This window comes from Amphibalanus amphitrite, unplaced genomic scaffold, assembly GCF_019059575.1.
Source record: "Amphibalanus amphitrite isolate SeventyFive unplaced genomic scaffold, NRLGWU_Aamphi_draft 000307F_arrow, whole genome shotgun sequence".
Lineage (NCBI taxonomy): Eukaryota > Metazoa > Arthropoda > Thecostraca > Balanomorpha > Balanidae > Amphibalanus > Amphibalanus amphitrite.
The window spans coordinates 30,365-43,164 of NW_024881802.1; the positions used below are offsets into that span (position 1 = coordinate 30,365).

General features: G+C 51.9%; 1 protein-coding gene across 1 annotated transcript; it reads left to right on the forward strand.

Annotated features, from left to right (window-relative positions):
* Positions 1-11,702: 11,702 nt before the first annotated feature.
* On the forward strand, positions 11,703-12,800 carry LOC122388068 (galactoside alpha-(1,2)-fucosyltransferase 1-like). Its single transcript, XM_043378846.1, has one exon. It carries the CDS (start codon positions 11,703-11,705, stop codon positions 12,798-12,800), a length of 1,098 nt encoding a protein of 365 aa, XP_043234781.1.

A 12,800-nucleotide genomic window follows, 5' to 3' on the forward strand; every position in this document is an offset into this window, starting at 1 on the left:
GGCGGCAGCGGCGGCGATACCAGGTCCCCGACGGACTTTGCTTTCCTTATCGACTCGGCCCAGGCGGGCGGGGCGGAGAGCGCGCCGCCGCCCGTCAGCAGGTAGCTGTCCTGGAGAGCGCCCCGTTCGAACGCCCCCTCTCGGCGCAGCAGGTCCTGGAGGCTGGCGGCGCGCCGCATCGCCTCGTCGCACGGAGTGGCGGCGACACGCCCGGCCATCGACTGGTAGCGACTGCACAGTCGCGAGACGATACCCGGCCCGTACTGCAGCTCGCCGGCCGTCGACTCCGGCTCGTCGCAGGCGCTGCGCGGCGACGGCAGGCCGACGATCTCGCCGAACGCGTCGATGTAGCGGCTGGCGGGCTGCCGGTGCGGCGAGCCGCCGGACCCTCCAGCGGTGGCGGCCGGGGTCCGCGGCGGGGGCGGCGGCGGGGGCGGTGGCCGGCTGGTGGGGGCCACCCTACCGTCCCGTCGGCGCCGCAGGAGCAGCAGTTCCTGGCGCCATGGGGGCAGCTGCGTCGTGGGAGGTGGCTCAGTGTCCGTGGCCATTTGTCAGATTTGTCAAGTCCTTCTTTCCACCGATGCAAGAAATGAGCCTGCTGCCTTCGTTCTGCAGATGTGCACGATTGAGCCACTGCAGTGGCTGTCACCAGGGGTCACTAAAGGTCAATACCAGTGCACTGGTATGATAATTACAACTGGAACGTGACCCAAGATGCCTCTGAAGTCTCTCAGTCTCACCAGTCCCGAAATCGTAGCACAGCACTCAGTCTCAATCATATGCAAAAGTTATCGTCCACCGCTTCCATAAAACGAACACGAGTAACGGCGCAGTGCTTGATACTTTGAATATCACCAGCCTTGCCATTTACCTTCCGTATCCTGTCTTCTCAGCATGGTTCCTTTTTTTCAAGATGAGCTGGCTGGAGGGTCCTGTACCGTCCAATCGTCACTCGTCACTCCACTGCTCTCTCTGTCGATCAGCGCGAGACTCAGGCCTCCGTCGGTCCCGGCGCCGTCTCAGCCCGCTCCTGGTCCGTCCGCCGGGTCTGCCGGCCGGCTCCCAGCAGCGCCGGGAAGCCCCACGGAGCCGTCTGGGCCGCGTCTAACCACCACAATCGATCGTCGACGTGTGACCGAGCTGGCCGAGCCCGCTGCTCCTCCGGCGGCGTGTCAGCTGGCCGGTGGCTGCGTCCGCCGCGCCGCCGCCGCCGGCAGCTGGCCGCCGCGCCGCACGCGCCGACCGGAACCCGGCCGCGCCGCTCGGGCGCTCCGGGCCGATCGGACGCGTCGGCAGGCCGAGCGGGCCACCGCCGCCGCCCAGCCGGCGTGCAGGCAACCCAATGGGCACAGGAATGTGTGAGGCATTGTTAATCCAATTAACAGCCATGGCTTGGGCACGGTTCCGAGAATGATGAACTGCCCGCCGCGGATAACGTGCCGACTGCCGGTGCCGGTCACAGGTAAGTTATGGTTGTCCTTTGTCACAAATGTATGTTTGCATGCCTGTTAATCTGTGACAGCCAGACCTGGCCAACGACATGTCAGTCGGGTGGCAGGTTCACAGAGCTGTGGCCGTGTGGTGTGGGACGATCCTGCCGTCAGCAACGGTCCGTTGCAGCAGCGCAGGCTATCCTGTGCACATCGAGCTTTGAAATGTACTAACCCTCGGGGGCGGTCCAGATGCGTCCTGTGAGCTGTGACCGTACCAGCCCTCTAGATGAGTCCCTCTCTGTGGCTGCAGAGCTGCACAGCTGTTCGCCGCGCGCTGCGGCAGTGTGGGAGCGGACCGGCACTGTTTTGTTCGTATTCAGTGTGCCGTATCGGGAAGCGCCCGTCAGGCTGTGATACGCCACAGCCGCCGCATGGCCGACTTCTCAAATGTTCAAATGGTCGGTACCTAACGTACCACTACCACTTATGCAGCATTAATGTGCAAAGATCCGCCTTGTTGCGAGCTTTTGAGTGTTGTTTCCCCGTATTTATACGACCATCCGTTCCAGCAGTTGCTGCCTGGAAGTGTCTTTACAATCGGCCCTATTTGCGACAAAAAAAAAAAACAAACAAACAAGGAAACTCAATCAGTCCCCCTCCCCCTTCTCCCGTAAGTGTGAAGATAACTGTTGTGGTTACTGCATGGGTGGAGAACCTGCCCCGGCCACCCCGCGGCCGTGGCCGGGGTAACTTTCAGCCTACCCCGGCGCGGCCGGGGTAACTTTTCCACTCTTGCAAATCCTAAAAAGCTGTCTCCATACGAGAACAGAAATCTCTCGCTCTTCGTATGTTGACTCCCATGGGCGTACTTTTGCAAATCAGGTAGATATTTATCGCAAGTAAATGGCGAAGTACTTGTATGAACAGCATTATGACATATATATGTTTTCAAATATAACCTTATGTTCAATGATTGCGAAATGCAAATGGTTCCAAAATTAATTACCAATGAATATATTTCGGACACTGTCCTTCTTCAGTTCAGAATTGCAAATTAAATCATTCAGTCACACACAACAGCGCCAGAATATGTCGATAACAGCTAAGTTAGGAAGTCTCACATTGGTAAATTCTCGCGCAAAATAGACAACCATCTTACAGTTGAAATGTTCACAAGGTACCCTTTCATATAAATATAAATTATAAATATAATACATGTGTCCACAATTTACACATTAATTCATCCCTATCATCTATCAATCACTAGACCACAAGCATCTAGTCGTCTATTCAACCATCGAGCCATGCAATCAGTCAAACATCCAACCATCCATGTACTCACACATCACTCAGCTATAGATAATTAGACAATCAAGACATCAAAGGCCACCATCTTACATCAAAGAGCATAAGTACTTTACCATTAAACCATTCATTCAAACCTCGAAACAATACTCAATCGTTCAATCATTCATGTTCATCCATACATTCATACATTCATTCATTCATTCATTCATTCATTCATGCATTCATTCATACAATCATCCAATTATTCAGTCCTTCATTCATTCATTCATTTTCTCACATATCATTCATCAATATGGTTGAATATAAAAGCCACTTGTCACTCAGTAATACACACATGATCAGTGAATCAGTGGCAAAGGCATCAGAACAGAAGACGTTACAATAGCGAAGTTGTAAATGCTAGAGTACTACAGGACAGGATCAGTTCCTCATTTCTTTCCCTTGGTCTATGACTCGTTACCCTTTAAATGATGGCCCAGGCCGCTATGTTGCTGTTTAGAGCTGGGCGAATCTGTTTGATCCAAAGAGACTCCGCTATTTTTCTGCCTCTACTTTCATCGCATGCCTGCAGAATCTTTGCCCTTACATTATGGGGTCCCGGCCGACACTGGGGATGCTGTGTTCGGAAATGCTCGCCCCACGGGGAGTCATTCCGCTTGTTTTTAGCATCTCGCAAGTGTTCGTTGTAGCGGAGGCGCACCGAACGTCCCGTCTCACCAACATAACTCTGGTTACACAGTTCACACGTGAGCTGGTACACCACACCTGAGCTGTGGCATCTTCCTTTCAGTCCGGCGGCGCACGAGTGGCATCGAGAGCCACCGGGACAGGGTGGAGGCTGGAGGGCTGACCGGACCAGTTGGTGCCTGATGGTGTTCTTATTAGTCCAGGCCAACCCCAGGTCAGGTTGGCTACTCCTCCGGACGACTGACTGGACCGCGTTGGCGAGCTCGTCGTCGACAAATGGTAGCACCATTCTGACTGCGGAAGCATTCGGTCTTCTTGTTCTTGCTCTGGTCGTCTTCATGCACTGGTCCACCGCCTTGTTGATGGTCTTCACGTTGTACCCGTTGTTGGCGAAGAGCTCTCTTGTTTTGTTGATGCTTCGGTGTCGGGCGTTATCGTCACTTGATAGCTTGATGGCTCGTCGTATTTGTGAGTGAAGCACTGCCCTTTTAGTCTTCCATGGTTGAGCCGACTCTGCGTGAAGTATAATCCCGGCTGATGTTGGTTTGATGTAAAGTTCCGTTGTATACTTTCCCGAAGGGTAAACTGTGATCTTGGTATCTAGAAAGGGGATTGGTGTATTGTCTTCCGTCGACTCGATGGTAAATTTCATTGAAGGATGTGCTTCGTTGATGTGGGATAAGTATTCTTTGAGACTAGTTGGTCCGTGAGTCCACACTCCAAAAATGTCATCGATGTATCTCATGTAGATGTCCGGTTTGAGAAGTGCGCTATCGTTGAAGGTATCCTCAAGGTGTCCCATGAAGATGATGGCTAGTGGTGGGGCTACGTGGCTTCCCATGGCGATACCAGTCGTCTGGCGGAAGTATTTGTCACCAAATCTTAAATAGTTGTTGGACAGGCAGTGGCGTAGGAGATGGGTGACGTCGGATGTGTTGAGACCGAACATGTTGATTCTTGTATGATGCAAGTCCAGCAGTTTCTTGGCGCTCTCGATGGCTTCCTGATAAGGGATGTTTCCATAGAGATTGGTGACGTCCATGCTGAAGGCAATACTCCCCGCAGGTAGCTTATACCCGGGGTAGGCGTCGGAGAGGCGTTGTAATTAATTTTGGAATTAATTTTGGAACCATTTGCATTTCGCAATCATTGAACATAAGGTTATATTTGAAAACATATAGATATTTATCACTTAACTTGCAATAATCTCCAACCCTAGGACCCGCGTGTGGTCGCCAATGCCATGGCATTGGCGACCACACGCGGGTCAAGAGCAATCTTGCAAGATTGCTCTCAAATCCTGTTCAGATTCGAAAATTTGGCGCGCCTTCGGCGCACTTTTTCAAAACCATTACTTGACCTCACTGCTTTCGAGTGGCCTGCCACCAACCAAGATTCCTATAGATATCCTCCTATAGCCACCAACCGCAACCATACCCGTTTATTAGCGTACCCGTCAGGGTGCTCATAAACACCGAGCTTCGGTCATGCTTCGAACTCGGAGTGTTGTAACCGGGACGCGTGTTCTCGCCACGCGGAATTCAACGCTCTAGCGACTGAGCTGCGAGACCGGCACCGGTCGATATTCCTGGATCAACTTCCTGTTTGTCCTATAAGAGCCGCCCAACATTGAAAAAGGCTGCGTCCGTGGATGTCAGTGACCTATTTTATAGTGTTTTGGTTTGATCTTTCAATTTTATCTGTGAAGCTTCTACGAGGTGATTTGTCTTCTTTTTGTAGCTATTTTGAGACACAATAAAAGCTGAAAACGCAACAGCTACTCAAAATGGCATATGATATGGGACATGGTGTGAAATTGCAAATTTAACCCGGCACCGCCTGGGCTATTTCCGTTCCCACGACAGCCTGGGGAGCGGAGGGGGGGGGGGTCAGATCCGCACCCCCCGTTATCTCGAGAACCAATGGTCTATCGAGCCCCGCGAGCCGGTGTTCGAAAGGTCTCTACGAGACCTTCCCAAAGCACTTTTTAGATTTTAAGATTGAGGTCAACTTTCGGGTCAAGATTAGGTCAAAGGTCAAATTCTGGGATTTTGCATGATTAGGCTTACGGACAGCGGAATCGACAGCTGCTGCTCAAAACTCACCAAAAATGACCTCAAAGACCTAGTGAAGGTACCATGTGCGTATAGGGGTCATACTAAGTACGGGTCAAGGTCAGGTCAGGTCACGAAAGGTCACGGTTTTCACTTTCTGCTACATGGGCGTGCGACACATGTTTTATGGCTTATTTTTCACGCCGAATCCGATGGTAATGGTTATATGTGACCCGAAGTCACTGTGCTGGTTATAAGTGTGCATTGAAAGCATAAAAAATCGTTTATACCATACATAACTAAACGAGGGCTAAGAAAAAAGTCAATTTTTCAACTTTTTATTTTTGACATAAAATGCACTTTTCTAGACGAGCTTTGTCCCAGGAATCTAGTGGTGCCATTGTTTTCACATGAGATGTTCAGAAGTGCCTCTAATTCACGAAAATGCTTATGACGTCGCCATGCCTTATGCATGTTGGAGCTATTTTTTACAATTTGGGGGTCAAAAATCAAGATAGAAAGTTGAAATTTGGGACATCTTATGTTTTAATAGAGCTTTACTCTATAACATATATTCCGGTTTTCTGGAAATTCTCAAAATTTTGGATTTAATTAGCTGTTTTCCAAAAAAAATATAGTTTTTTGAATTTTTAGGGGTGAAAAACGCATTTTATGGAAAATCCGAAATAGCCATTTTAAAGAACTCGCTGAGCTGCGCCTATTCATGTCCCTAACTTGCAATTTGCTTTAACCCGCGCCCCACTGGGCTATTCAGCCATACGCGCCCTGCTGGGGGGGGGGGCAGATTCTGCCCCCCCCCCCTGTCTAACTTCCAAACCGATGGTCGTAGAAAGACGGGGAAAACGGCAATCGAAAGCTCCCAACAAGGCGGATCTTAAGAGCTCAATTTGTTTTGCTTAAGTAGGTCAGAGGTCAGGTCAAGGTCAGGTCAAGGGTACAAAATGCAAGTTTCTACAGCATCGGCCTTGCACCGTAGTTGCCGAAGAATGGACGGAGACTGAATGCCCAAAACGTGTTCTTAGGCTACCAAGACAATATTCGTTGCATAAAATATCATTCAAAGGTCAAGGTCAAGGTCAGGTCAGGTCAAGTCACCAAAAACGAAATATAGAAAAGGGCATGTGCGACACATATTTTATGGGTCATTTTGTTCATATAAATCAATAGGCACACTCAATAAGTGATATGGACCACATCTGGATGAATTTCAGGTCGAGGTCAGGTCAAGGTCAGATCAAGTGAGGTCAAATTTTGAAGTTAGTTGTTAAGGCCTAAAAAGGTGTCTATCTGATGCAGTTTTTCACGGCAAATCGAATGGTGCTGTTTTTGTTTCCGTACGAGGTCTAGAACTTCAAAAAAATTATTTTGTGTGTCGTGACATGAAATTTTGAATAACTCCCACATTTTTGAACCGATTTTTCTAAAAATTGGTATGTAGGTGCACATAGACCACTTCTCTGACATATATTCCGGTTTTTCGATACACTCAAAATTTTGGATTTATAATAATTTTCCCAAAAAGTCAGTTTTTTAAGAAAAAATTGGGCCAAAATCCAAAATTTTCAAAAAACGAGACAGCCATTTGATAGACAAAGTGGAATCATGTATAACGTTTTTGTTACGTCTTGATTGCTTCAAAAATGAAGATGTTAGCGGCGTTTGACATTTTGCCGTTTTTTGAGGCGAAAATGGCGAAGTGACGTCACTAAAACGTCATTTTCTCAAAAACATTCAAACGGATTTCGCTCAAATTTTCAGGAAACGTGTCAAATTGATATCTGATAAGGTACTGAAAGTTTGACGTCGCAGGCGTAACGCGTTTAGAAGTTATTGGCGCAAAACGGGAGGGGGCGGCAGATTCTGCCCCCTCCCCTCCCAGCGGGGCGCGGGTTAAACCTTGATTTTTGGCGATTTTTTAAACATTTACCACTTTTTGACTGAAAACGCCATGTAGTTTCATTACTAAAATCGATATATCTAAAAACGTTAAAAAAAAATCTTGAAAATTACACAGGAGACGTCAAATTGATGGGGGAGAGGGTATGCCAAGTTTCAAGTTGATAGCGTAAGCGGTTCATGAGTTATTGAAGAATAAAGGAGGGGGGTCGGATCCGACCCCCCCCCCCCCCCTAGGCGGTCGCGGGTTAAGTAAAAAAAAATCACTTTAAAGGAAATTGCCTTTTAAATCATTCTAAAAATGTTATGAATAATGACGGATACAACGCTCATCCTTGAACAATTAAAGGGACCCTCCCACCTGCAAAAAAGTTTATGAATTGGCATGAAAGTGATGTCGCTCGGTTCAGGAAGAGCGAAAACGAATATCTACCAAATTTCACCGAAAAATATTCACCAGTTTTCAAGATATTAGACTTTTACTTTTGTTTACTTTTTTTGGGATCTCCGCTGTTTCTAGCGACTTTATTTTAGAAGTGCGGCGTTTGCGGCAGATGTTGCGCGCAAATAGCATATACCACCGCGTGCTACAAAACGTTTTAGTCAAACATTTAAAAATCGTTAGATATCTGCGCTGACGTCACACATTCAGAGGGGTATTCCTAAGCATTAGCCCCTCTGAATCAAAATGCTGCAATTTTGAAATTCAATATTTCCGATTTAAGGCATTTCTCGATGTTGTGAGTGCCGAAACCGGTAATTGTGAGCCAGGGACCCCATTTTGGCTATCTCAACTCAAATCTAATGTTAAGGTGGGAGGGTCCCTTTAACAAACACAACATCCATTGATCCATTTCCCTGGCAGAAACAGGGCTGGTGAGTCGGATTCGGAGTCGGTCGGAGTCGGCAGTTTTGTCCGGAGTCGGAGTCGGAGCTGGAGTCGCTAAAATCTTACCGACTCCGACTCCGGAGTTGGAGTTAACACTGCATGACTCAAAGTCATGCCTTGCACCTGGTTGCTTGCCATAATCCTGGTTGCTTGACGATTTTTCTTTCGTTGACCTTTCAAAATAAGGTTTTGTTGAATGTATTGTATTGTATTGTATTGTATTTCTGTTGAGGAGCACTCCACAGCAGCAGTGGCTATTATGGCTCCGAGTCATCAGGGGGAGCGATGCAGTACATTCTAAGGTCAACATATAAATTGAACACATATACACACTCTGCCACGCGTCCTCACATAACGTACGTCGATGCTTGCAGACATGTCATTCAGTACAATCACGGGCAAGAAAGCGCTTCAGCGCCCGTCGGAAGCGCTGCCCGTCGAGAGCAGTCACGTCCGGTGGCAGCCGGTTATACAGTGTTGGCGCTCTGGTGCAAAAGCGTCGTCTGCCGGTCTCGGTTCTGAAGCGCGGCACGTGCAGCAGACCGTCCTGCCTGGTAGTACGGTGTCGTACTGCCGCGTTCAGACGGAGGACATTTGCCAGCGATTCAGGCTCTCCACTTCGGAACACTTTGTGTGTGAGACAGATCGTGCTTTGGTCAGCTAGCTGCTGGGCTTCCAACCAGCCCAGCTGCTCCCGCAGGTCCGCAGCGTGGTCGAATTTCCGCCTACCAAAAATGACTTTAGCGGAAAAGTTCAAAATCTTTTGAATTTTTGCTGCGTTCTTTTTTGACCCATTGCCGTAGACAGATATGCAGTAGCGAACCTGCGTAAGCACCAGGGCTGACACGAGCATAGTGATTATGCCACGGGGTACCATGTGGCGGACGTGTGAGAGACCAAGGAGAGTCCCTGTGCAGCGGCGGCTGACGGCATCCACGTGGCTGTCCCAGGTGAGGTGTTTATCGAAGAGTATTCCGAGGTTCTTGACTTGGTCAGAGGGAACGAGTGTGGTTTCACAGAATTTGACGGTAAATTTTGGAAAATCGCGGAGATTTTGACGGCTACCAAAAACAATCAGCTCTGTTTTACCCGCGTTCACCTTAAGGGCGTTAGCAGTAAACCATTGATCCAGAGAGGCCAGAGATGTCTCCAAGTTGGAGATGAGCGTTGGTAGTTCGCTCTTTTTACCTGAGACTAGCACCTGGGTGTCGTCAGCGTATTGGACCACCGTAGCACCCTCAGCGTATGGTGACATGTCATTGGCAAACACCGTGAAAAGTAACGGCCCGAGCGCCGAGCCCTGGAAAACTCCCATGGAGTTGGGCAGCGGCCGTGAGACACTGTCGGCACCCGCGGCGTTACGGAGTGAAACACTTTGTGTGTGGCCGCGGAGATACGCTTCGAACCACTCGGTGTCAACGCCGTGCAGCCGTAGCTTGTTTAAAAGTATTCGGTGGTCGACAACGTCAAAACATTTGCTGAGATCAATCAGGCACATGAGGGTGATCTCCCCACCGTCGGCGGCAGTGAGGATGTGGTCAGAGACCGTCACCAGCGCGGTCTCCGTCGAGTGGTGTGGGCGAAAGCCGTGCTGGTTGGATGACAGGAGGTGGTTTGAAGACAGGTAGTGAAAGAGCTGCCGCTGAACGACACGTTCAACGACTTTGGATATGATGGGAATGATGGATATAGGACGGAAGTTAGAAGGGTCGGAAGGGTCGCCTTTTTTGAAGATAGGATGAACAATAGAGTGTTTCCAGGATGGAGGATAGTCGGCTCGGATCAAACAGGTATTGATGATGTGTAGGATGATCTCGCCGACGGCGGGGAACGCAGCCTTCAGCACCCGTACACAAATACCGTCCGCACCGCAGGCGGACGAGTTGCGCATGCTCAGCAGTATACAGGTCAAAGTGTCGATATCGATAGGTGAGACACTAAAACCACAGGCACCGACACGTGGAAGACGACAGGGTACTGGACCACTCGCGCCTCGGCCCCGGTTCGCCGCCTCAGCGGCCACTCGCGGTCCGACGGACACGAAAAAGTGGTTCAGCTCCTCGCTGGTCAGCTGGGGCAGCACCGGTGTACCGGAGCGTTTACCGCCAACCACGCACTGCAGGCTGCGCCAGACAGATTGTGGTCCCCGCTCACTGATCCGAGCCTCTATGCTCTCGCGGGTATCACGGCGGATGGCTGAGCGGACGGCGCGGTTCAGCTCCCGGTACTCGGCCGAGCCCCTCCCGCCGAGGCGTAAGGCAGAGCGGCGGCGAGACATCAGCTCCCTGGTGTCGGCCGAGAGCGGAGGGGCGGCCGGGTTCCTCACCCGGACCGAGCGGAGCGGCGCGTAGGTAAGGTAAGGACATACCCCTGTAGGTAAGGACATACCCCTGTTTTAGGCCAGCGTTTTTATTGAAAAAAAAAAAAACTGAAGAAGTCTGCTGCGTCAAAACCTATTTTTATTTTGCATGCTATTTCAAAAGTACCTAGGTACTCATTTGCAATACAAAATCTTGGAGCGCGCAGAATTTCTTTTCAGGCAAGATAAAAAATATCCAACCTAAAATTTAATTTGATTATAGGCATGGAGTTAATGAGCAATGCCCGGAGTCGGAGCTGGAGTCGGAGATCGAGTTGGATTCGATTTTTGAAGCCGCAGTCGGAGTCGGAGTCGGAGTCACCTTAAAATCTATCGACTTCGCACTCCGCAGCCCTGGTCAGAATAGCCCTGATTGTTTATGACGATCGTTGACAATAACGTGAGCTATTCGTCTTTCCGACTATCGGTCGCCGGCCGGTGTAACTTTTTCAAACTTTCTCCACCTTAATTGCACTACTACTATGGCCTTTTTACGTGTTTATCGTCCTTACGACATACGAGAGCTCCGAATAACTACCTAGCATCGAAAAGTATTCCGTATTGATGTGAAATAAGAAAGTTCAAAGCACTGAATGAAGCACTGCGGCCGGCGCGGTATGGGCGTGAACGCTCTGTGTCGGCTGGCGGTTACCGGCGTGACGACGAATGCTCAGCGCAGCGGTGCTGCCCCCTCCACCACTCGGCGGTCAGTGACGGCGCGCTGCCGTGGCAGTAACTCCTCCCCAGTTGGGTCGTTGGCGCCGACCGTGCTGCTATCGCTGCGATAGCAGTCCTCAACGCTTTGTTCGCGGTGGGGGGTGCTTATGGCCGCGGCTGAGCGTATACTTGAACTGCAAACCGGCTCGAACACTACCAACAAGCGAGTTCCATCAGTGTGTCCGAGTAGTGAGTGGAGAGACGTGTGACTGCTGGACTACCACCCCTCCCCCCGCCGGAGTGCCGACAAGTGGTGTCCACTGTCCTGTGTGTGGTGGGGGCAAGTCGCCGGACGTGTGTCGTTTGCTGGAGAGCGCTGCGTCGTGTCCGGTCACAGCATGATAGTGCACCATGTGAAGGGGCGTCGCGTGCAACTGCTGCTGGCAGTGACGCTAGCCGCGACCGCCCTGGTGGTGCTCTGGGTATGTCTGGGCAGCCAGGAGCCGGCGGTAGCCCCCCTGCCAGAGCCGCGGCTCACCCGGGACCTGCGCACCGCCTGCCGCCTGCTGCTGCGGCCCGACCACGATCTGCCGCTGACATCCCGGGAGCGCGTGACCTGGGTGTGCGGCCGGCTGGGCGTGCTACTGCCGTGGCGGCGCCAGTTCGGCTGCGGCCGTCGGGTGACCTACGAGCCGGCCGGCAGCCTGGAGCAGGACCTGCTGCGCTACGCGGTGCTGTTCGGCCTGCAGCAGCTGCTGCGCGCTGAGTCGCTCGTAGAGCCGCGCATGCTGGAGGTGCTGCAGCCGACGTTACCCGGTCTGACGCTGCCGGTGCTGTCGCCGGGGCCGCCCCAGGAGCGGTGGCAGCCGGTGGCGTTCTGGCCTGCTCTGGACCAGGTGCGCTGCCGACCTGGCGAGGTGTCCGGCGTCTCTGAGCCGCAGCGGTACCGGCTGCGGGGACCTCCCGACGGCAGCGCGCTCAGCCTGCTCCGGCCGTTCGAGGAGAGCCTGCGCCGCGAGCTGCGGCTGAGCAGCGCGCTGCAGCGGGACGCCGACAGAGTCCTGCTGGCGGCGCTCGGCCGGCGCCCGTCTGCCACCTACATCGGCGTGCTGCTGCCACCGGACGGACGGCGCGCCGCCGTGCCGCCCCAGTACCTCCGCAACAGCCTGAGCCACTACCGACGCCGCTTCAGTGACGCACTCTTCATAGTGGTGGTGCCCAATGTGTCGGAGACCTCACTAGTCTCCACGCTGATGATTGAGAGCGACGTAACTCTGCTGCCGGCAGAGGTGGCGGCTGACCCTTCTCTCTCGCTGGCTGTGCGCGCTGCCTGTAACCACTCGGTAGTGACGGGAGACGAGGGGTTCTGGGGCGCCTTCCTGGCCGGTGGCCAGGTGACCGTGCCGCCTCCGGAGCGCTCCGACGCCGAGGGTTTCGGCTGGCTGCGGCTCACCACCCAGCTGGCCGACGACCCGCGGTGGACCGTCGTCAGATGA